The sequence below is a fragment of the Taurulus bubalis genome, assembly GCF_910589615.1.
Source record: "Taurulus bubalis genome assembly, chromosome: 11".
Classification (NCBI taxonomy): Eukaryota; Metazoa; Chordata; class Actinopteri; order Perciformes; family Cottidae; genus Taurulus; species Taurulus bubalis.
The window spans coordinates 23,052,691-23,077,291 of NC_136599.1; the positions used below are offsets into that span (position 1 = coordinate 23,052,691).

The following is a 24,601-nucleotide window of genomic DNA, read 5'->3' on the forward strand; positions in this document are numbered from 1 at the left end:
GCATATTTCTAGACCCCCCCCCCCTCGATAAATGGCCCCAGAGCTGCCGAAGACACATTTTTAATGTGAGAAATGTAATTCAGCCACAGCCAAAGCTGTTACGCATGTTCCAGCGTGCCCTAAAAAAAAGAAAATTGATTTTCAAAATGTCATTAACATTTTCTCCTCCTCTTCTTTCTATCTATGTATCCATGCTCAGCTGGCCGCGGGCCCTAATTGTGTGCTAATCGATTTGTTCTGTCCGTCCTTCTTTCTGTTCCCTGGAGGCTGTGGGTGGGAAGGATCCAGCTTTTTTGACTTCACTGTTTTTTTTAACCGAGGAGCATACCAGCGTGTTGGTGCAAGCGCCCACCTGTTTGGGTTTACCGGAAAAATATCACAAGCTCTTTCACGATGCGTTAGCGCATAGGACAGGGGGGCGCCAGCTACTTTCAATAAACATTTCATAAACCCATATAAAAGTGTTTTGAGGCATACACTTATAAGCTCCGTCTTTACGTCTCGCTTCCCTTTCCGTAGAACACGTCGGCTCCATCATCGCCTCCATGCTGAGAAATCTCAAGTCCCAACAGAGAAGCCGACTCCTCAACAAGTTCACAGAGAACGACTGCGAGAAGGTAGGTTTTCAACATCTTTTTATCTTTCTCCTTCCTTTCACTTTTTCCATCTGCTGTGTTTTGATTGCCAGCAGATCCACTTCATCAGGAATACCGACGCCGAGGCGTTTGGGTGTCATACATCTTTATGTTTCGTCGCAGTTACTTGAGACGGAATGGGTCCTATATTTTTGAGATTTTCTCAATGTGGTTCTTTTTATTGACAAAGGCCTCTTAAAGGAACACGCTATTTTCTTTTGGAACACACGAGAGAATTGGTCGTGGGAAAAAAATTTAACATCCGAGGTGGAACCTTTCCACGGGAATTAATGGGAAATAACCTGAATACAATGGGAATATAGGGGTTATATGAATACCGTGTCATATACAGATGGAAACTAACCTTTCAGCAGTGGCGGGCCGTCAGGGCCTGCTAAGCCTTCTCTGCTGACCCAAACAGAATCCCAAAGTTATAGCTATTTTATAATTGAACTGTTTTTCACAAATACACGACATGTATTATAATTATTTTTCCCTATTAGCTCATTTTGTCATTGCACAGCTCCTGTGTTGCTCTGCCCGCAGCCTGCAGCAGTGCAGCTGGTTTGATTTTTTTTCCCCGGTGTCTATATGTCAGCAAAGCAGTTTAAGCCTTTGCAGATTAAAGTACACGGGGAGTGGACGTTGTGGTTGATTGTCATGGACTTCAACAAATCAGATCTTTAGTTTGACAAGTTGGGTGTATTCCTTGATGTGCAGCGCCTGTGAAATGGCGTGGATGTATGATTGGTCAGTGGGGCAGCGTACGAAAGAAGGAGAAGAAGAAGATAGAACCTGACGCCTGAGAGATTCATAGACGTGTGTGTGTGTGTGTGTGTGTGTGTGTGTGTGTGTGTGTGTGTGTGTGTGTGTGTGTCAGCTAAGGATGTAGTAATGTATGTATTAAAATTTCAAATGTCTAGTATCGGTGCCCCTCATTGACCATCTTTTTTTTCTCACCTGGCTCTCTCTTCTCTCTGTTGTCTAAGGTAGGAGAGCAGGTGTGTGTGTGGCGGTTTTGTTGGATTGTTTTGTTATAACTAGATGTGACTGGTTGTTGATTTGGACTTTATGACGCAGCAACGGCGAGGTTGGAGGCTTGCTCCATGGACTGTCTGCTGTTAACCTTATGCGGCCCAAGCCCCCAGCGCCTCATTTTCTGACAAAAAAATAAAGGTTTTTAAAAACGGCACCTTAATTATGTCCGCAACCACATGGCTGTTTAACTTCATTTAACTTGCTACAATATAGTAACCCTTGTGAGACCTGTGATTAAAACAAAATATATAAAGTAACCGTTAATAAAGCTCCTTTTTTTTTTCTCCTCAAAGTGGTTAAAATAGCTCCGCAGGTCGGTCTACCTCCCTCCATGCCCGTAATAGTGCAAAAACATCGTCCGTATAGCAGAGTGAGCGTCTGCTGTCCACACATGACAGTCTGTTTGAACGCGCCGTGTCGTGTAAATCTCTGTGGCTGTCTGGTAATACAACAAATTAGGTTCTTGAAAATTGTATCCATACCTGTCTTCGTTTCACCCCCTTGATAAATCCTCCCCCTCCTAAACCGTCAACAATTGGTTAAAAACAAATCAATGGATGACGAATGTGAATATTTTTCTTGTTATCCCTCTCTCACTTTCTCTCTGTCTGCTTCCGTTTCATTCTCTCTCCAGGTTGATCGACTGATGGAGATGCATTTTAAGTACCTGGAGGCTGTTCAACAGGCCGACAAGAGGATCGAAGGAGAGAAACACGTAAGCATCTCTCCTTTTCCTTCCAACTCTCCCCTCCCCCCCACACACCTCTTGGTGCTGTATGTGATGGATGTATTCACACGAAACACTGAGGTTTTCACATTTGCTTCGCTGACTTCAACTGAAAGGCCGTCAAAGAGTTTGACCCTGAACTGATTGTAGAGGTCCTTGCCCAAACCTGGTCTGACGGCGACCTCCACCAGCCACAGACCAGATCAGAACTGTGAACTCAGCTGCCGCCTTCAGTAGCGACATGATTCATCAAAACACATCAGATTGGCCGAGCTCACATGCGCTCGGACGTTAAACAGTGCTGCTTAAATGATGGTGTTTCGAGTCGAGCTATTCGTGCAGCAATGTGTCTGCGCATACTCGATTGACAGGCAGAAGTTGAGCCACCCACATGATCTCTTCAACCAATTTAGCACTTAACCTGACGGTGATTTAAATATGGCGCTCCACCGGAGATTTAGATCTCCAGACATAGGTCAGTGTTGTCATCATCATAAGCTTCTTTTTTTTCCTTATTTTTAATGAGGGGTCCTGGTCCTTGTTCTATCACTGGGCGGAAACATCCACTGAAGTCATCTGATCCGCGAGCGGCGTTTCATTATAACGACAGCATCGGAGCGATAACACTTGCCTACAAACTGCGTCGGGACCATTATTAGTGTTGTTAAATTGTAAACAGGAAATGGCAATGGAAAGAAGTGGAATCAAACGAATCTCCTCAAGGAAAACCGGTTTTAAGAGCCTTTCATGGGTCTAAACTTTCTTTAAAAATACAATAAAATCACTCGAACAATAACCTTCTATTAGAATTGTCTACTGGCAAAAAAAAGTCCAGAACAATCCCATCCGACATTTGTGGTTTTCTTTGTCACCAACGAGATTTAAACAAATTATCAAAAGATAAATAAAATGTACGTTACAGATCTTACAGACGCAATCTCCGCTATAAAAGGGTCGGGAGGTGCGATCAAAATGTCGTCTCTTATGGCAGATAAGATATGAAATACCACACCGGGTCACATCTTAAGCCATGAGGGAAAAGGACCACAAAAATAAAAAAAGATATTGAGAAAAATACCCCAAAAAAACACATCACAGTCCCGCTGATAACAATATGACAGATTACAGAGGAATGGAAAGCTTGATAGCTGTGTGTGATGCGAGGGCCCCTTTTGAGCTGCCTGCCTGTGTTTGTGCATGTCAGTGTGTTGAGCTGTGGGCCAGACGGACTGATGGAGGGATACAGGTAGAAGATAACTAGCCAGGCAGGGGGAGAGTGGCTTCAACAGGGGGGAAGAGGAAGGGGAGAGAGAGAGAGAGAATCCTGTGCTTGGAAACACAGGAAGACGAGAAATAATTCAGATGGAGACGCTGTAAATATCAGCACAGGAAGTGCAGTTAAAAGAAGAGTGGAGGGAAAAGGAGGTGTAGAAGAAAGGAGGGCGGATGAATGCAAGAGAAAGACGGATGGAGGGAGGAGTGGATGGAGACAGATATGTGTGAGAGATCCCCATCTAAAGATGACAGAAGATTAATTTCTCAGACAGACATCGTGGTGGGCCAAGAAAAGGCCAGACAGTTTGACATTTCCTCTTCCTCTCTGTCTCTTATTTTTTTTTCCTTCTCTCTCTCGCTCCCTCCGTCTTCTTCTGTTGCTCTCTCGCCCTTTTCCTCCGGCATGGCGGAGGTTTGACTTTGTGATACCCGGGGTGATAAGAGGCTGTCTGCTCGTGCCGCTATCGTGGAAGCCACACTGTCGGCCTTCCCCTGGTTCAGAGTCACTGGTGGGAGAGCCAGTCTATCTTTTCAACTTAAATTGAATTGGTTAAAAGTCCTTTGTGCTAAAGCTATGGTACGCAGAATAATCTTATATAAAAAAAAAAAAAAACGGATTCATATCGTCATGCTGCATTCAATGGAATCAGGTAGACGAACAACACCTTTCTTCACAGCAGGAGAAAGACACAAACAAATTATTCTAGAAATGCACGTGGCTATAAAATAAATTGCGGTTTTCTCTCTGAATTTTCTATTGCGAACTTGAACCCCTTTCACGCTGGCGTCATCCGGTTTGCCTGCTCCCACGTGAGCGCTGCAGCGGCGTTGAGAATAATTAGAGAAAACTCATGAAACAACGTCGCTTGAGCCTTTTCTACTCGCGTGAACCAGCTGACCTTCAGTTGCAAAGCAGCAGAACTCCTCCTGTATCGACTTTAAATGAGCCAAAGTTAAAAAAGGATTGCGTCATCTCACGAAGCACCCTTTATCTTACACATTTCTGAATATATTTATATACTAGGTCAAATTTCTGTTTTCCATTTACCGGATTTCTAAGCCCGTTTCAAGAAAAGTTGGTGGTTCTTGCTCGGTACTTCTTTTCTTCCGCAGTGTAGTTCTCCTTTCTCTATGTTGTCAGTTGGGTCTTAAACGATACTGCTGTGGCACATTAAAGACTGGGTTTCTCTCCCCAGTGGATTGAGCTGCTTCCATTCCTACCGGTACAACTCTTAACACCGACAACACCCAGATGAGGCTGTAAGCCTGTGCAAAACCGCATCTTCCACCGACTGTCGCCTCATGTTTTAAATAAGACGATAAAGACGCCAACCCAGTTCTGTCCGGCGCCTCAGCCGAATCTGCTGCCGTTTTATCTCTCTCTGCCCCTCCTTGTAGGTTCCCCCCCCTCCCCCAGTTAAGCCTGTTTTTAAGGGGCGGTAAGCAAAATGTATTTTTTTTTTCCTCTGCAACATATTATCCACAGATTTCTCAGGAGGAGACTAAAGAAAAAGAAAAAAAAAGCTGCTGCTGCTTTTTCCAGCGCGGTCCCTTTTTAATAAGCTGCTTATTTTCCTCCCACCTTGCTATCTCTCCTCGCTTTCTATCCTTCCGATTCTCCTCCTCCTCCCCCCTTAATGTTGCTTTTTCCATCCCTCTTTATTTCTGTGTCCTGTTTCTCCCCCCCCATGTGGTCTCTTATTTTCATCCTCTTTCTTTTTGTTGCATCCTCCCTGCTTCTTTTGCTTGCTTATCTTTTCTTAGGCTGCGTCCTTTCTCCTGAGTCTTTTATGTCCTCCATTTCTGTCTTGCTTCCCGTCTTTCCTTTCACGTAGTCTCCTCTGGCCTCCTCTCCTCCCATCAGTCCTTTACACCTTCTCCCTGTCCTTCCTCCCCCCCACCCTCTTCTTCTCTACCTTTTCCCCTCTAAAGCAACTGCTTTCACTCGTCTCTTACCCACCTCTTTTTCATCCAAACCCTCGCTACCTGCTCTCAGGTTGTTGGTAGCATCGCTTGCAGATTGATGAAGCTCAGCAAAACATGGCCGAGCCCGACCTCAATACTGTAAAATGTCCGAGTGCACCTTCCTAGCGCTGTGTGTGTGTGTGTGTGTGTGTGTGTGTGTGTGTGTGTGTGTGTGTGTGTGTGTGTGTGTGTGTGTGTGTGTGTGTGTGTGTGTGTGTGTGTGTGTGTGTGTGTGTGCGTGCGTGCGTGCGTGCGTGCGCGTGTGCGCGTGCGCGTGCGTTTCCTCTACTGGCCTGTAGCAGGAGTGTACAGCAGAGAAGGTCTGGTTTAGCAATGCTGACAGTAGACATTTTAACACAAGTCTGTGCTGAGTTGGAATTGGTTTTGCACCTTGATAGATATATATATATTTATTTATTTTTCTTAGAATACATTCTCTCTTCTCTCTCTAGAGCTGGGGAGGGATGCGCATTGACGACCTCTATCCATATTGACAGGTTGCCGTGGAAGTGACCTATCAATCGCGAGATAGCCACTCCCTACCCTGCTCCATTTGACTCTAAATGGACCATAATTTACTCAATGAACATCATTCTGTATTGAAGAAGACTTGAAACTAGAGATTGAGACCACAAACTCATGTTTACTGAGGGAATAAATCAAGAGAGAAGTAGAGTCAAGTTCACTAAAGTGATAAATTAATCAAACGTAAAAGTAGCCCATTGGCTTGCATACCGAAATCTCTTTTTATTTTATTTCCGAGAAGAAATTACGATAATCGGTATGAATGTAGGATATGTATTGATTGAACCGCCTTGACATGCATATTACCTTTGCATCACTTATCTGGTGTGGCGTCGTCTTCACCACCTTAAAAACTCGTAGTTTAGAAAGTTGCAGAGGCTCGTTAACCCCCAAACGGCCACACGGGGGGCAACATCGAGCCCGTCCCCCACTCGAAAACTAACTTTGGCAAGCAACACATTAAGAGAGATTAATGTTTCATCTGAAGTGTTTGAAAGCAAAGCAGCTGAACTCCCACACCGCCACTTTTGCCGTTCCATCACCAGTTATATCTACACAACCAATTGTGTTTGGGATTACATTTTTTACAAGAGCAAGTTCTTCATAGAGCTAGCCTCTTACTTTTGCACTCAAACGTGCACCAGATGGATGCTTTTTCCTTTTTTGAAGTGAACAAACCCACCTACAAGGTCCACCCACCACAGCCTCACAACATCCTGTGGGAAACACTGTAATATATAGCGCAATACAAACCAAGCTTTTATAGTGAAAGACTTTATTTTGCTCTATGTTGCAGCACCTTGCACCACTAATCTTGCGCCCCACACTTTTAACCGGGCGCCTCTGGCTGGGTCGAGGTATTAATGTGACATCCCACGAGATAATGAACTGAAGTGCAGGCAAGTTTCTCTGCTTAACCATAGAGACTGCAATTATGCGCCGTTTGTATGTTTGAAACACATTTTTTGCCCTTCGTTGGCAGTTCTGAAGGGAGCTGTCAGATTGCAGTAATAAGAATCAGACAAACCATTTCCCAGAGTCCAGATGAGTTCGGCACGGATTTAATGACGCGCTGTCCTCCACCTCCTCCTCCTCGTCCTCCTCCTGGTAACACTGCTGTTTTTTTGTTGCTTCGCCCCACTTTGTGAACAAACTCTTAATTGATGTGCGCCCCAAAGCACAGGGCAGCTTCTTGCCTCTCGTGCGCTGGCAAAGTTCTGTTAGTTTCCCCCCCTGAAAGTTTACATCATTATCAACCTCAATATCTATTTTTTTTTAATGAGGATATCTAACCTCTATATTTCTGGTATTTGCGTTAGCCTCATAAAGAGCATTACGTCCTACACACAGACAGACACACGCACATGTACACACATTGGTCGCAGTGGGTTTTTACAAAGTGCTGACAAAGAAATCACTTTAATTCTGCATCCATGCATCCCGACGGAAAAGGAAGCACAGGAATAACACACACACACATACACACACACACACACACACACACACACACACACACACACAGCAGACAGTCCATGGAACAAGCCTCCAACCTCGCCGTTGCTGCAGCATTAAGTCCAAATTCAACATCTAGTTATAACAAAACAATCCAACAAAACCGCCACACACACACACACTGCCTCATGCACAGGAAAGCAAACACCTTCTCTCATACGCACAATCGTAGAAAGTTAGAAAGTTGGCACATGTTTGAACACACACTTAGATTAAAAAGGTCCTTGTACACACGACGACTCACACCCTGCGCACACAGCCTGCCATAAATCACACCACCCTATGTGCACAAAACACACACACACACCGAGTTACACTAAAGGGACTGAGACTGGAAATCACTGCTTATTACTTCGTCTGTACTGTAGCTGGCTGCCGGGCTCCCCTGAGGTTGCAGTAATTGACTTGTCTGATCCCCGCCCTTCAGCGCGTTATTCTTCCGTCCGCTTCTTCTGTCCGACGGTTTCGCCAGAGGGACCGAGCCGCCACACACAAAAAGATATTGGTCGGCGTGTCAGAACGCACGGGTGGACAAAGCACCTGCCGCTGTAATGAATACTGCCCACGCGGCTCCGGGTTTTTTAATATCCTAAATGTCCGGCTCGGCTGCTCACGGTGATGAATATTTAATGCACCGATCATCGGTTCAAAGGTCCGCCTTGATTCATCATGTGCGCCGAACATCTTTGCTCAGTTCCATTATGGCGAGGCTCGCTTTAGGAGGGGGGAGCAATTGACTCGTCTACGACCTCGTTTGAAAATGTTTAACTTTCTTTATTTTCCCTTAACGCGTCTACTCTTAAAGAGCCATGGGGCGAGGGGAGGAGGAGAGTTATCGCTGGCGTTGAGAGTTTAAGAAAGTAAATGTCCCGCGGTTGGAGCATTTTTAAACTCTTTGATGGGCACAAAACTCAGCCGTTTACAAAAAAAGAAGGGGAAGAAAGGCTCCCAGCCCGTCACATACCGACACTTAGTCCGGACCCTTTGGCCTCACTTTTCTTAACAAACCGGTCGCCGTAAAACGAGTAGTGGTCGTGAACTCAAACACAACAAAAAACTTCGAGGCTTGGATTCAAATAACTTTTGTTTGTGAACACAATTAGTCTCTGCCAAGGTGATGCTGAGGAGGCGTCTCTCTCTCTCTCTCTCTCTCTCTCTCTCTCTCTCTCTCTCTCTCTCTCTCTCTCTCTCTCTCTCTCTCTCTCTCTCTCTCTCTCTTTTCTGTTATCTTCTCAACAACATATTGCTCCCATGCAGATACATTGTGTGCATTAAATAAACTAAACAGTCTCTGGATGTCACATGGGTAAAACAATTTGGTACTTTTGTTTCAGTGAGTATATAAGCCACCAGGAACATAATTTCTTCATTTTTCCTCTGGATTCACTGAAGCTTTCACCCGGTGTTGGTTTGTTATGGTTTCATGAATCAAATCCTCAGTCATGCACCGCAGGTGTAGTCGACCGATTTAAACACAGATTCTTTGTCTTTAGAAGAGTGGTTCCCAACTCTTTTTTTGTTTTGTTTTCTTTGTCTACCCCACATCGCTGTCAGATGAACCCCCTTTATTGACATGTTCCAATATGTTCGCTTCAATTTATTTTAGAGTGCAACACTACAAGGAGGGGCTATTGTTCTATTTTTTATTTTTTTACACTCCTGTGTATTACAGCTGAAGTTGGCGTGTGATATTTCTCTAACTGTGCCGCAAGCGACCGTATTGGCGTCGAATAATGAGAAGAGTTGTCCTGGAAACTGAGATAATCTTCTTCCCCTACAGTAAAGAGAGAGCAAACATGTTTTACAATCAAGTGGATTTTTCTTTTTTTTCCTTTTCTTTTTTTCATCTTTAATGTGTGCTAGTTGTCAGCAACAAGGCCAAGCGCCGGGACTGTTTTACAATGTGATAACTGTCCTTGTTTTTGTAACACAGCAGAATTATGTGCCGCCGCTTTTACCCAGAGGACACGGAGGAGAATGCCTATTAAAGGATCTGGTTTTTAATTATCTGTATTTTTTTGCATCTGTAATAAGCTTGCAGTTGACGTTGAACAGGAGGTTTTTGTTTCTGAAGTGTCTTCTCTTCTCTCGGAACAAAGAAGCAGGATGACTTCCTGCTTTCAGGACGCCGTGTCACGAACCGGCTGCGTTGCTCTGCAACCGCCGCTCTGCAACCTGCTGCTCTAAAGCAGTGGTTCTCAACAGGTCTGGCTGCAGGACCCACCATCAGCCCTGAATGACCGCGACCCAAATCAAGGAAAACTTCTCAAATTGATTGAAAGAAAAGATGGTGCAGTTTGAACCTGAGATAATACATGATATCAGAGTATGCACGAAAAAAAGTTAGAAATATTCCCTTTTTATAGTCGATTAAAAACCAAAAAGTGCATCTTAAGGACACACGGTATCATGCATAATAATTCAGTAACTTCAGCCTTTTTTAACAGACTCAACAGCTTTCATGCACAAACATGAAATAAAAAAGTCAAACTACTGAGAAATAGTTTCAAAAAGACCCAAATTATGTAACTTTAGCTGAGAATACTCACTCACTGAACCAACGCTGCACTGTGGAAAACATTCTGTGTCTTGATGAGCAGCTTTAAACACAAACTCAAAATAAATTAAACAAAAAATGCAATAAAAAAAAGGTGTACAGAAGTGTACAAAATTAACTTTTCTTCTAAATACCTTATCAGGAGCTGAATACTGAAAAACATGAAGAAGCACTCACTTCAACCTGAGATGCAACACTGACATGGACCTGAGTCTGGAGGAATTTATAATGGGAGAACTGGGGATGTTTTTTGCTCCGACAAGAGTCTCAAAGTCTGGAGTTCTGCTGCGTTCACACCAGAATCGTTGCGAGTAGATTACCTGCAGAGTCAGTGCACAATGCGAGTAACGCGCATTTCCGCCGGTCGGCGTGAATGACTATTCATTCACGGATAATATTATGAACCCAGACACGAGGGCGTTTGATGTTCCAAAGTTTTTGGGACTTCCACAACATGTACAAAGCAGAAATAGTGGTTATTTCTTCCATGGTGGAAATTAACTGTTTTCATGGCGATAAGCCCCTCCTCCTCTTTGGCGCAGATGAAGCAAATGATCACAAATAGCCCACCGTGTAAACTCACGGAAGTAAAGCGAGGTGTGAAGGCAGAATTAAGGAGTGTGAATAGACCCCTTCAAAATAAAAAATAAAAGCACAGGGTTCTTTGCTTAAAAAACGGGGTCTACCAGTTGAGAATCACTGCTCTGGAGGGTTTCCCAGAGTAGTCTTGTGCTGTCGTCCGCGGTAGTCATCCCTTTTTTTGGGGGGCGATTGAGGTGTGTTGATGAGCTGAACTTCACAGCTATAATTGAGTTTTACAGTGTAATTGATCTTTAAGGACAAGGCCTTTTGAAGGCTTTAATTTTCTCTGAGATTAAATCATTAGGATGTAAATGTCATGTGCGGTACCCTTTATCTCCACGCTGAGAGCTATTTGTTTTCATTAGGAACAGTGTGAAAAGTTGCCCTTTTTCTTGTCACGTACTGAAGTATGTTTTATTTTTATTTTTGTTGTTGTTGTTGGGATCATCCTCTCTTACACTGCAACAGACAGAGATATGTCTGTGCATGAATCCAAAATCATACAAACATCTTCTTCTTAAATGTGTCAGTGAGGTTTCTTTCTACAAACTAAACTGACTAGTTGAATTATATTGGAAAATGTTAATCCTTTAGTTTAAGTATGGAAAAGAAATACTATATAAATAAAGTTGATTATGATTATTACTATTTATTGGTAGTACTTGTTCACCAGTAGTCAGGCACTGACTCTGCAGTTCATGTGTTTTGGGGAAGTGACTTTGACGGGAGGCCTGAAGGGTGGAGACATTTTTTTCATTTCATTTGGTTGAATACTTTTGAAAATCTAGCTGGCTCTTGCTTGTTTCTTCAAAGTTTCCGACCCCGGCTTTAATGTTCACCGATGACTGATAGAAGTCATCACAACTATAACAAAAAACAATGTTACTAATCGCGATTTACCACAACAGCTGAGCGACAGCAATAGTTTTGCCTAAATGAGAATGAAAGAAAAGGGGAAGATTTGAATGTGGAGGAAGTTAACATGCTTAGTTTAACGTGTGTGTGTGTGTGTGTGTGTGTGTGTGTGTGTGTGTGTGTGTGTGTGTGTGTACGTGTACCACTCCAGGTCTGTTCTTAATCTTTAATGATGATTAATGTGGGCTGAATGCTTATTGGCAGCTCTGTGTTATCGGCATTCTGACATGGTTGTTAAGATGGATAACTATGCAAGAGTGTGTATGCATGTGTGAGCCCCCAGCAGCGTAGACCCCTTCCACCACTTTTTGCAGCTTAGCCTCGAAATCAATTGATTTGTGTGTCTGGTCGATGACAAAAATGCATTTGCGGGGGAAATGCTGAAAAACAGCTAAATGAAACGTAGTGTCTGTTCGTTGCATCTGTTTTTAAGGGTGCAGAGAACAATATAAAGTAAATGTGATTTATTCACCTAGTCAGGCATGAAAAGGAGTGTTTTTATTTTTACGTGTGTGTGTGTGTGTGTTTGTGCAGGACATGGTTCGCCGGGGGGAAATCCTAGACGACGTTCTGGAGGATGAGTTCTACCTTCGCCGCCTGGACGCCGGACTGTTCGTCCTTCAGTTGATCTGCTATATAATGGTGGAGATCAGCAACTCGGGGATTTCACAGGTACACACACGCACACAGATTAGTTATTGTTACGACATCTGATCAAATGAGCTATAACAGTAGTTAGATGTTGTTTTTTCGTAAGTGCTGCAGCCAAGTGGCGCAGTCACTCAGTTAACACAAGTCCGCCGCTGGTTTTCCCTGAACTCTACCTGTCGACCCGCGTCAATAAACCACAGCTGCAGCCCTTCTGGCCTGCCGGTACCTGTCAGCTGCTTCAGGAGACCTCTGGGCCAACCAGGCCCGAAAGGCCTCCTTCTTCAGCTTGACGGCTTACCTCACCCCCGGTGTCCACCACCAGGTTGTCGGGTTGCCGCCACGACAGCCGAGGAGTGTGTGTCGTTTTCTTCCTAAATAAACCACCCAACACAAACACACAACCCCCCAAAAAAAAACATTATATATGGACTGATTTATTTTCAGAAAATTAATATGTTTCCTCTCTTGAATTTAGCTGCAGCAGAGGGTCCATCAAATCCTCAACCTGAGAGGAGGCTCTGTCAAAGTAGTGCGACACATCATGAGAGGTAAGTGACTTGTTTTCTTAAACACGGCCTCATGTCTCAAATACAGTCTTCTCATGACAGCAATAGGACAATATAAACTACCATTACCTGTACGGCCGTAGTTGCCTTGCTTGGCCCAGTGGCTGATTTTCACTCGTGGATGAACGAGTTTAGATCAATTCTACTTTGTCCCCACTCATCCGATGTCAAGGCTGATGTTTGCAACGAGCAATTGCTCCCCTCCAAGCCTTCACGTGACGCGTGTGGAGGAATTGTTATCAAGTGAACGGGTTGGGGTAAAATCATCTTGTATAACGTGGTGAATTAGAAATGAAGGCATGTGGTGTTATGATTTGGGGATCAGTTTGACTTCACACTATGTGCTTGTCCTGAACCGGCATGGATTTGACTTAAAGAGGGAAACCCAGAACATTTAGTATTAGCAAAAGAAACGCGGAATGAACCGTTTAATCGTTCAAGTACATAAGCTTAATCAAAGATGCCCAAAAGTGCCACGCAAGGGCCTTCCTTCAGTTAAGGTGAATTACTTTAACATAATGTCATTTTTTGAAATAACGTAAAATTCGGGTTAGAAGCCGCTACTTACAACAAAAAAAAGGCTTATAAAAGGGTGCGCCTTATAACTCACATTTTACGGTATGCAGTTTTTTGTAATTACTCTAAGATTCAGTGTTTTAACTTATTAATACTAGGTATGGATTGAACCCCAATAAAAAACCCAAATGGGAGTGTCTAAAACTACTGATTCCTATCAGATTTACTTTGAGGTTGACCTGGCCTTGACCCAAAAACAGTGAAACGAACATAAAATGAGAAAAATTCTGTGTTTCAACAGGGCAAAAATACACATAATACCTACAGTAGCTGCTCCGACAACAATTCATATTACTTTCAGAGAAGCATTTTATTGACCCTTTTTTTTTTTTTTTTTTTTCCTGTTTCCTGCCTCTCGCCCTGGCAAGGAAGCAACATTTCAGGGGGAAATGTTGCTATAATCACTGCTCTGTGCTGTGCTTGTTATTCGATAGTAAGCCCTGTGCTGTTTGCCTGCCAATGTGGTTGTATGGGAATGTAATGACATGCTGTGAATAATGTCACTCTTCCTTATTCATTTAAACAAAGGATAAAGGGCCTGGGCAAACTTTTTTTAACTGATCAACAATTTGTATTTTTTTCAAATGATCCAAGTCCCTGTTTGGTGCACATTTCTGTCCATTGCATTCCTCTCTGCGTGTATACATGTGTACATTGATATGAGGAAACAGTAGGAGGATATACTGTAGGTAATAATGTGACACTCCTAAAGGTCATAAAATATAAAATGCACAGGGAGAACGAATACAGCTTTGTATGGCAGCAATAAATAAACATCATTGTGCATCTGCAATATCCAGGTAGACGCCTTTATGGCTTTTTCTTCACATTACCTGTGTACTGATGGCAAAACAATATGCAGAAGTGCATCTCTCTCTCTCTGTCTCTGTCAATCTTTCTTTATTTGTCCCCCGTCCCAAATATTTCCTGTCCCGCCGCATTTGTTTTTTTTTCTTCCTTTTCCGGTCTTTGGTTTTCAAAGGCCCGAGCAGCTGGGTTTTATTTTCCTCCCAAGGCGCGACATCCATCCTACCTTCCTGTATCGTTGTCGGATAAAGCCGGAGGACGAATCTCGCGTTCACACACCCTCTGGCTCTTGGTGGCATGTAACACTGTAGATAGAGCCATCCGTCACGCATGGCAATGCCAGCAAGCGTGGCAGTCCTCCAGTTGTGTGTGTGTGTGTGTGTTTGCGATTGTTTCTGAGCGATTGTGTGGGAATGTGCTGGTGTGTTGCTTTTGTTTTCATTTGTATATTTGCATTCACTTGTGTCTGGCTTGTAAAATGGTAAATGGACCTGTACTTGTAAAGCGCTTTTCTAGTCTTTTGACCACTCAAAGCATTTTAACACGACATGTTATCATTCACCTGTTCATAGCCTGATGACAGGGGCTACCATGCAAGGTGCCACCTGCCCATCAGGAATATCTATTCATTTGTAGCCATTAGGTGCGTTGAGATGAGCTGCACCTTGCCTGGAAAGTAGACGAGAGCAGGTGACATCAGAAAGGGGGCGTTGACAAAAAACGGTCAAGTCAGACAGTTTTCAGCTAAGTTAGCCACTACCACTGAGCCACAGTCCACCCGCTTGTCCACGTAGTTTCCACAGTACGTTTCTGTGGAACACCTTAAGGGACTCAAGGGGGAACTGATTTGATGTTGGAGGCTAACGGTCAAGGTCACTGCGACCTCATGCCCGTCTTGTTCAGCAATGCTTCAAGCTAATTTTGCATTTGGTGGTCAAAGGTCACTGTGAACGCACAAAACGTAATGTGCATTATCTTTACTGGCCGGCAGGGGTCGACTCCTCCGGTTGCAAAGAGGAGTCAGATTGTATAGAAGTCTGAGAAAAGGACTTGATTTATTCAGCAAACATTGTAAACATGAGTTTATGGTCTCAATCTCTAGTTTCAAGTCTTCTTCAATACAGCATGATATTCATTGAGGATTCAAGGCTCATCTATCATCATTATGCAACACAGGAATGCACAATGATCCGAAGAGTTTTTGTTTTTGGGAGGGGGGGTGTCAATTGGCCGGCGTTTCTGAGATTGGAGTGAGACACGGAAAAAAACGGAGGTCGTGATCATCTTAGCAATAGAAGATCTTTGACGTGTCGAGTCTTGGCCAATCAGCGTTAAGATGTCTACAGCGGCTTCATTTCCCTCCCACCAGTTGTTTAATGGCAAGCTAGTCCGCTTGCTAACACGTTAGCTAACGTTGTTGGAGAGACAGCGAGTGAGATTACTGGCAGCGGAGAGTCCGTGGCAGCGTGTGGCGTCAGACAGGAGAGCGAAGAACGAAATGAGTTTCCTCCAGTTGGAAAAGTGTATCCTCCAGTTAATTATAATTGATATAGTTATGCGGTTATAATCGCTGTCACACAGAGAGAGTTAGTCAGATGGACCTTAAAGCGGAGTGCGCTTTGGGGCGGGCTTGCTGTGATTGACAGGTCGCTGCATACACGGCGTCTCTACGTCGCTCCTCCGCGTCCCAAATATGGAAACTTCGGTTCATTTGCTGCCAAAAAAACAACAGCATGGTGACGAAAAAATCCCCGAACTCAAGGCTTCATGACGACGGTCCACAAACCAATGTGTGACATCACGATGACATCTCGATGACTACGCCCACTTCATATTTACAGTCTATGGCCGTAATGCTAGTCAATGTGAAACTGCAGAGAGAAAAAAGGTTAAGCACATGCAGAGCTCGGCCGTCTTGACCTTAATGCCTCGCGCTCGCTGAATGAGAAGCAGCTACGCAGGGAGGACGACTGCACTGTGGCAGCAAGAACGTTGATTTCACTAATGTTGTCCAAAAGCCTGCCGTGAGGTTCCAAAACTTACGGGAGGCAATGTTATTGTTTCGGCCTCGAAGGTTTCTTGTACATAGCAACACTGTGTCTCTCCTTTTTAGATAACTCTAATGGAGCCCTTCAGGAACAGGTGTTGGGAAATGTACTTTCTGGTGGACTTGCAGTCCACAGCTCGAGGCAACACAAGAACAGCTCTGGGTACAAGCTAGTTTTTTCCAGTGGCCTTTAAGGTCAGGTTATGCGCCATCAGAACCGGTAGGTACAACATGCTATCTGACCTCGTTGGGAGATGGGGCTTTTTCTGACCTGCAACAAGCACTTCCGATGAAGCATATTGGCACTTCTACCCTCAGAGTATTTTGGTTTGGTTTATTTTTAGAACCAGTTCCATGAAAAGTAAAAGAACTCCGATATTGTCTAAAAAACATTAGAAATATACGTTTACATGGGAGATTGTTCCGTATAAACCATTGACTTGTGTATACAATATGGACATAGTCATCGTCGTGTCACCAGTTGGTTTGTGCCATTTTGAAGCCTCACGATTGGCATTTTGTCTATTGCCATCTTTTTTGTTTTTTTTATTGGAACAAGAAGTGAGGGTGAAGCTACAACAAAATGCTGAATGAGATTATTTTATTTTGGCGACCAAAATGTTGCAATTGACTTTCATAAAATGAACACACTGTGAAAGGGTTCAAGATCTAATGCCGTGTTCACACCAAAACAGTTGCGAAATATTCGCGCGTCCAAATTACATGTTAAGTCAATGCACAGCCGCGTTAGGTTGCGGAAAAGCGGATTTTTCGCCGGGCGTCGCGATAGAGGCGAAACGGCGTTGCGAATATTCGCAACTCCGCTTTTTCGCCGGCGTTCAAATATTTCAACTCCAGCGAATAATTCGCATGACGCGGAGTTGCGAAAGCCAAACAGCGTTGAGAAGCTCCGCCCGGCATCACCGCCGTTACTGAATCAAACTGCTGGTCCGCTGAAGGAGCGCTGAAAGCGGCTTCATTCACACACTCGTCCTGGAGGAGGAGCTGTGTGCGACTACGGATAATGTTATGAACCCAGACACGGGGCGGTTGATGTTCCGACGTGTGTGGGACTTCCTCAACAAGTATGAAGCAGAACTAGTGGTTATTTAACTGGTGGATGAAGGAAATAGTAAATGTTTTCAAGACACAGAGATAAGCCCCGCCCCCTTTCCCCAGCGATGGTTGCGAAAAAACGGATTAACCACATAGAGCGCATTTTTTCACCTGCGGCATGATATAGGCGAAGTGGCGTTCACGGAACATGAAACAGATTTTTGATTTAATGAATTTTTGTCAATCGGTTCGTTGATGTCAATGAGACTGGTACCGACTGGCAGAAAGCATTGCAGTCATTACGTTAGCGCGCCGCAGGGTGGATCAGGCCGGCGTCACAGTGGTGAAGCGTGTTTTGAACGGGTCTCGGTCTCCCAGCTGCAGCCCTCATAACGCCCTGAAGTCCTACAGTGGGTCCCTGTCTGCAGCAGAGCCTGCGCCTGGAAATGATTCTCCTTGTACTCATGGCAGATCAGTCCCAGTCACTGACCTGAGTAATGGCGATGCTCAGCACTGTATTGTCCTCTGCCGCGTTGCCGTGGTGACAGGAGGAGAGCGTACCAGCATGCCAAAGAAAAGCTTCTGCGGAGAAATGAAGAGTCCTCGAAATCTCTGACCTTTTGTCTGTGTGGACGACTGGGACGGACACACACACGAACACGCACATGCACACACAATGACAGGCTGGCAATGAAAGAGGGTGTAGGTTTTCATGTTTTCGTCCCTCTCGCCCTTACCTGCTTTTCTCAGTCAACCTTAAAATTCTTCCATTTCTTACTTCACCAACGTCCCACACCTCTGTGGATCAAATGCAGATCCCTGTTGCTTTTTGCTCTGTGCCCTTTTACAAAGAAGGGGTGTGTTTAACAACAGGAACTAGTTCTCACAGAACTAGTCTCGCCGTACGCTCTTCACTTCTAAAACATGAGGCTGGCTGGCAGAGGGAGACACGCGGCGAATGCCTGGACTCCACCGGGGACGCGGCAGCTGCGTGATATACAAGCATTTAAAAAAAATAAAGTGATGGACAGGCTAGAGACGGTCAAGTCCAAGTTTACTACTAAGGAACAAAAGTAAAGGGCAACCAGACCGTCATAGTTGGTCATTTCATTGTACATTTGTTCTTTTACACCAAAAGCTATAACCGAATCAGAATCCATTACATTCAGCGGACATGCATGTCATTTCTCATGCAAATATTTGCTGCTTCCGGCGTCTCAAATGTGACGACGGCTCTATTGTTCAGCTGCCTCTGTACCTCCACCAATCCTCACTTTTGGTGATCTAGTAACTGAAACTCCTACCCGAGAAAAACAATCCTAAACCACGTGTTATTTTCAAGCGCCCGTGCTGTCAAGTCAACTAATCCAGTCTGACATGTTCTTCTTCTTTTTTGCAGAGTATGCTGAGAGCATCGGAGACGGGAAGAGCGACGAGTTCAAAGAGGCTGAGCGGAAGAGGATCATGGACCTCGTGGAAAATTTCTAATCACACTTTCTCTTGCGCATTTTTACACACACACACACACACACACACACACACACACACACACACACACGCTCACACTTGAGAATGATAAAAACGCGCTGGTCTGATTTGGACTGATGGGTGCCGTGAGCCTAAGAACCAGAAGTGTTCTTCAGTAACATTCCAAACTAACTAAAGCCACCAGTACGGATGCATGCACACCGCACACCAATACTGCAGCAGAGAAATGTTGTGTTTTTAAATAACCTGGTTTACTTTGCCTGCATATGTGATCAAATAATTAATTTGTATTTGTAATTCAATCTAATTCATCTCAAAAGCACAATCTCTATGCGTCAGATGAACGGCTACAATGAAAGGATTGCTGTGCATGTCACGCCGTTCACTGTGGAAACAGTTGGAGTTGAGGTTGGAGAGCAGCTCGACTGAATCTCTCGGTGAACACGAGATGCACTCTGCGCTACAGTAATGTTTATTCCCCCCCCGCGGCGTCGAACCCTGCTGAATAATTACGGACAGATCTGCAAACTCCAACATGAATGTCTCGGCTCTACCGCTTAACCTCGAGTGTTTGTTTTGGATTCACGTGTAAGATACTTTTTTTTGTCCTTTTCTAATAAAACATTTGCTGATAAAATCCTTGATTGCGTGTTTGGTTTGTTTGATTAATGTCACGGTTTAGCGAGCGAGATTGGCACATGCTCGCTGATAACCGTCAGTGCACACGCATCTCATTACGCCTTCGCTTGGGTACCGCTGTGCAGAAGCACAGATGGGGAGAGGGGGAGGGAGAGAGCTTCTTCATTTGTCTGAAGCCGCCCACTGCTGGATCCCAGCGCGCACACACATCTGTGCGGAGGTGTGTTGTGGTAGAGACAAACAAACAAACAAACCTACTGTATCATTCTGCACGTCTGTGCACAAATACTTCACTGTGTCTCCACCGTCTCTGTGCTTATGGGAGCAAATAAACATTCCCAATTACTTAAGAGACGACCGACTGAAACATACTGGCCCGCTATTTTTAGTCCGATATGAATCTTTGCATACAGTAGTGTCAAAGTGTTTGAACAATGGGGTCGGGGAACATTTATCCAAATGTAGTTTAGCTTATTTGGTTTCATCAGTGCAGGCGGCTTGAACATCGAGATAAGACTCATCCCCTGCTATCGTAAGCAAGCAGCCACTGGTGCAGAACTCCATCTGATAATTGGTATCGGACAACAGGATCTATAATTTATAGAACGCAATAAATTCCAACACTTTGTCTCGGTGAAGCTGAAGTCTTATTTTATATATTTGTTTTCTGTACGTCTGTAATGGCCTTTAGGCTGATTGGTTGTTATCAGTCTATTTCTATTACTTCTATTATCACTATTATATCCACTGCTGCTATTATTGGTAGTCGTTGTCATATTTCTATTTATTATTTAACAAATTCAGAGTTTATTGCAGTAGTGTAGATCTAGGAATTACTGTACCCTGTTCCTTATACATCCATGGCATGCATTCAACACCCGAGGCCAAGTGTCACAAACCGCGCTGCACGGCCAGTGAGATGGACACAACCAAGCAGTTAACCAAATGATTTATTAATTTAAATGTAACATAAAAGACAAGCTTAATCTAACATTGGCGTGTGAAGTCATTTCAGCAGTGTAGGTGAGGGGAAAGTGTGTATGCAATGTTGTGTAGAAACAAACCATAATCTCAACCAAAAAACGAACGGGTGTCTCGGGGAAGAGAGAGAGAGACCAGCTGAGACTAAAGGTGGTTCTTAAGAGAGTGCACTGGCACACAGGGCCCATGTGTTGCCAGTGTTGCTGATGAGATCAGGTGTTCCCGCTCTTCTGATGACCGATACCTGCAGGGAAACCACCACACAAATGGAGTAACGGGCAGACAAGGCCGTCACTCAAGCAATTAGGCACTAGGAATGTTTGCCACGTGTGAAACCTACACGTGAATGAGTGTCAAAATGCTCCCTGACCATCAGAAGGTACTAATATTTTCGTCGCTTGTATTGATGAGGCATTTGAGTTGATGTTTTACAACAAACCACACATCGTAATTTAGTTTAGCCAGTATGTCTCGCTGAGGGAATTTATTTTCCAGTATTTACACCTAAAAGGTCAAACCTTTTTACTGCCTACCACATGAAACCAGACGCCAGCATCTGTATGTATTATGGCGTCTTGTCAACAGTATATTTCTGTATTATTAATCACGGCCTCTCCGGATCCCTGACTATGATCCGGGCAGGAAGCTGCGGTGTCGGGAGGGAACGTGGGGGCCGTTCACTGACAGCTGCCACATCTATCGTCTTTCCTAAGTGTCTTCAGGAACTCTAATATCGCTCAGTAACAAGATGGGCAGAGCGGCGGGGCATCGTTTGCATATTGTATTGGCGGAGCAGACCCGGCCCCATGCATCTCTTATCAGTGATTATGACTGCGGCGTGTTTAACAGCGGTTGTACAGCAATTTCACAGCCGAGGGGAAGGAGGATAATTGTATTTTCCGAATGACTGAGTGCAAACACTGTGCACCGCTGTGCTTTTGGGGCTCCTCTCTGGCAGTGGGGGCCGAGAGGAGAAGGTATTCTGTTATTGAGAGTCGGCACAGGGGTCGATAAAGGGTGAAACGCAAAAGTCACCGCGGCACTTCCAATTCCTTCTGTCCTCTCAAATTCTGCGTTCCTGAGAAAGGTCAACACTGTTTAGTCAGTCGCCAATTGGTCAAAGTGGAATGCTGATTGCAATTAAGTGATTGGGGTCTGACATTGTGCTGCTATGATGAAACACTTTGAGCTGGCCAGAAGAAAACGACAAAAGAGCGAGAAGAACCTCAGGGATCACTCACTGAGGTATTCGCCACCGGACATGCTCAGATAGATAGCAGCAGTGTCTGGAGCTAATTAGGGGATCCTTTTATATCAGGTCACAAGGTACAAATCAAGAAAAAAACATGGTATAAATCCAAAAAGGTATCAAATTAAATGTAGAAATCAGGGCTACAATAATATATAATCCTCATGTACAACGTCTAAACACAACTCAAACAAGAAATAGGATAAGGGGTTAGGGTGAGGGTTTAAAAGGCTGGGATTAAGAAACCCCGCCTTGCAGCTGTACAGTTAAACAAGTTCACGCACGTAAAGCTGCCATCGCTCAAATTCCTGAGAGCCAAATAGTGGGGCAGATAGTAGAATAGTCGTGCACATTTTGATACAAGCATGAAATTTGATGGAGTTGTTCTCCAGAGGTATTTGGTTTAAATCTGCCCAATTGGTCATTAAAAAATCCAAGATGGCGGCTATTTTTCAAGGTGGCCGCCAATTGGGTCTCCAAAAAATAGTTTTCTTCATAAAACTGTTGGTATTTCCCTGATTTGAATGATCTTGGTGTCTATTCATATGTTTCTCTGTACTCTGGAGCTAAATATGCTACTTTATTAGACTTCTGACAACAAATGTACTACATTTTAGTTATTGATGTGCCAGTGTGGCACATCAGTGTGGTACATTTTAATGGCTACAATTATTTGCAAAATTGTTATTGTATTGGTTTGTGTTATTACCTTGCCCCCGCCACCATTATTTTCTGGTTATTATAATTTCAAACGCTTTGTGTGACTTTTAAACTTACAGTGGCTTGCAAAAGTATTCATACCCCTTGAACGTTTCCACATTTTGTCACATTACACAAATATATTTTATTGGAATTTTATGTGAAAGACCAACACAAAGTGTCACACAATTGTGAAGTACAAAGAAAATTATACATGATTTAAAAAAAAAAATCACAAATAAAAAACTGAAAAGTGCAGTGTGCAAAATTATTCAGCCCCCTTTTCTTTGAGTGCAACCAATTGCCTTCAGAAGTTACCTGATGACTGCTGAATGATTGAATGTTGACCGAATGACTAAATAGAGTCCACCTGTGTGTAATCTAATCTCAGTACAAATACAGCTGTTCTGAGAATATTGGGGAGCAAACGGAACCATGCAGTCCAAGGAACACACCAGACGGGTCAGAGATAAAGTTGTGGAGAAGTTTAAAGCAGGGTTAGGCTATAAAAAGATTTCCCAAGCTTTGAACATGTCACGGAGCACTGTTCAATCCATTATCCGGAAATGGAAAGAGTACGGCACAACTGCAAACCTACCAAGACCCGGCCGTCCACCTGAACTTACAGGCCGAACAAGGAGAGCACTGACAAGAGATGCAGCCAAGAGGCCCATGGTGACTCTGGACCAACTGCAGAGATCCACAGCTCAGGTGGGGGAATCTGTCCACAGGACAACTATTGGGCGTGCACTCCACAAATCTGGCCTTTTTGGAAGAGTGGCAAGAAGAAAGCCATTGTTAAAAGAAAACCATAAGAAGTCCTGTTTGCAGTTTGCCAGAAACCATTTGGGGGACACAGCAAACATGTGGAAGAAGGTGCTCTGGTCAGATGAGACCAAAATTGAACTTTTTGGCCTAAATGCAAAACGTTATGTGTGGCGGAAACACTGCACATCACCCTGAACACACCATCCCCACTGTCAAACATGGTGGTGGTAGCATGATGCTCTGGGGTGCTTCTCTTCAGCAGGGACAGGGAAGTTGGTCAGAGTTGATGGGCTGATGGATGGAGCCAAATACAGGGCAATCTTGGAAGAAAACCTGTTGGAGTCTGCAAAAGACTTGAGACTGGGGCGGAGGTTCACCTTCCAGCAGGACGACGACCCTAAACACAAAGCCAGGGCTACAATGGAATGGTTTAAACAAAACATGTTCATGTGCTACAATGGCCCAGTCAAAGTCTTTTCTGCATAAAACTGTTTGTATTTCCCTGATTTAAATGATCTTGGTGTCTATTTATAGGTAATATAATATGCTTTAATAATTATCCCAAACTATAACACTAGAATAATGAATGTGCTGATGTAATTGGACATTTAGTAGAAAAATTAACGAATATAAGTGTTAATTGATAATTCAACTTTTTTATTAAAATAATTTCCTTCAACTATGTTCAAATTGAACATTACAACTATATGATATCAAACTGAACAAAACAAACTGTATGGCACTGGACACTTAATTAATCTAACAATAATACATTTGATATTAAAGGTAAATGTGTAACATTGCCAGACTAGTCTAGTCAGATAGGATGGCAAACAAAAACATGTAACTCTATAACATATTAACTTAAACATTGCTAGACTAGTCAATGTGGACGGAAACTATTTATTGTACAGCACTAGATACTGATATGAAAATCAACAATTTTGCAGTTGTGACAAGTGATTATAACCAAATGTAACATGAACGTTTTATTTAGTTATCATTTTTCAGTTCTTTAAATGCAATTTGACTTACAATTGCTGAGGACTTAGCCTCAAACTAATATGTAGCACGAAATGTTGGTGCATTCATGTCAATGTCACTGTTCAGGGGGTACCATTTAGATCTGAATGTCTGCAGTAACTCCACACAAAGGTATGGTCATCGGGCGCATTCATCTTCCAACTGCTACTGCTCACATATGCAGCTGCAGAGTGCTGTACATTAGTGATGGCGAGATGAAGCTTCCTGAAGCTTAGAATATCCGACTTTCAGTCAGAGGATCGGTGTTTTGAGCCTCGGCTCCGCTAGTCCATGTTGATGTGTGCAATTTTTTTAAAGTA

General features: G+C 43.7%; 1 protein-coding gene across 1 annotated transcript in view; it reads left to right on the forward strand.

Annotated features, from left to right (window-relative positions):
* The window catches only part of ctnnbl1 (catenin, beta like 1), a 48,237-nt gene extending 28,692 nt beyond the window's left edge, over nucleotides 1–19,545 (forward strand). The window contains exons 12-16 of the mRNA XM_079226334.1: nucleotides 520–617; nucleotides 2,308–2,388; nucleotides 12,266–12,403; nucleotides 12,858–12,930; nucleotides 18,834–19,545. Of these exons, the coding sequence (XP_079082460.1) occupies nucleotides 520–617; nucleotides 2,308–2,388; nucleotides 12,266–12,403; nucleotides 12,858–12,930; nucleotides 18,834–18,922 (479 nt within the window). The 3' untranslated portion in view covers nucleotides 18,923–19,545. The remainder of the gene's footprint in view (nucleotides 1–519; nucleotides 618–2,307; nucleotides 2,389–12,265; nucleotides 12,404–12,857; nucleotides 12,931–18,833) is intronic.
* Nucleotides 19,546–24,601: the final 5,056 nt, after the last annotated feature.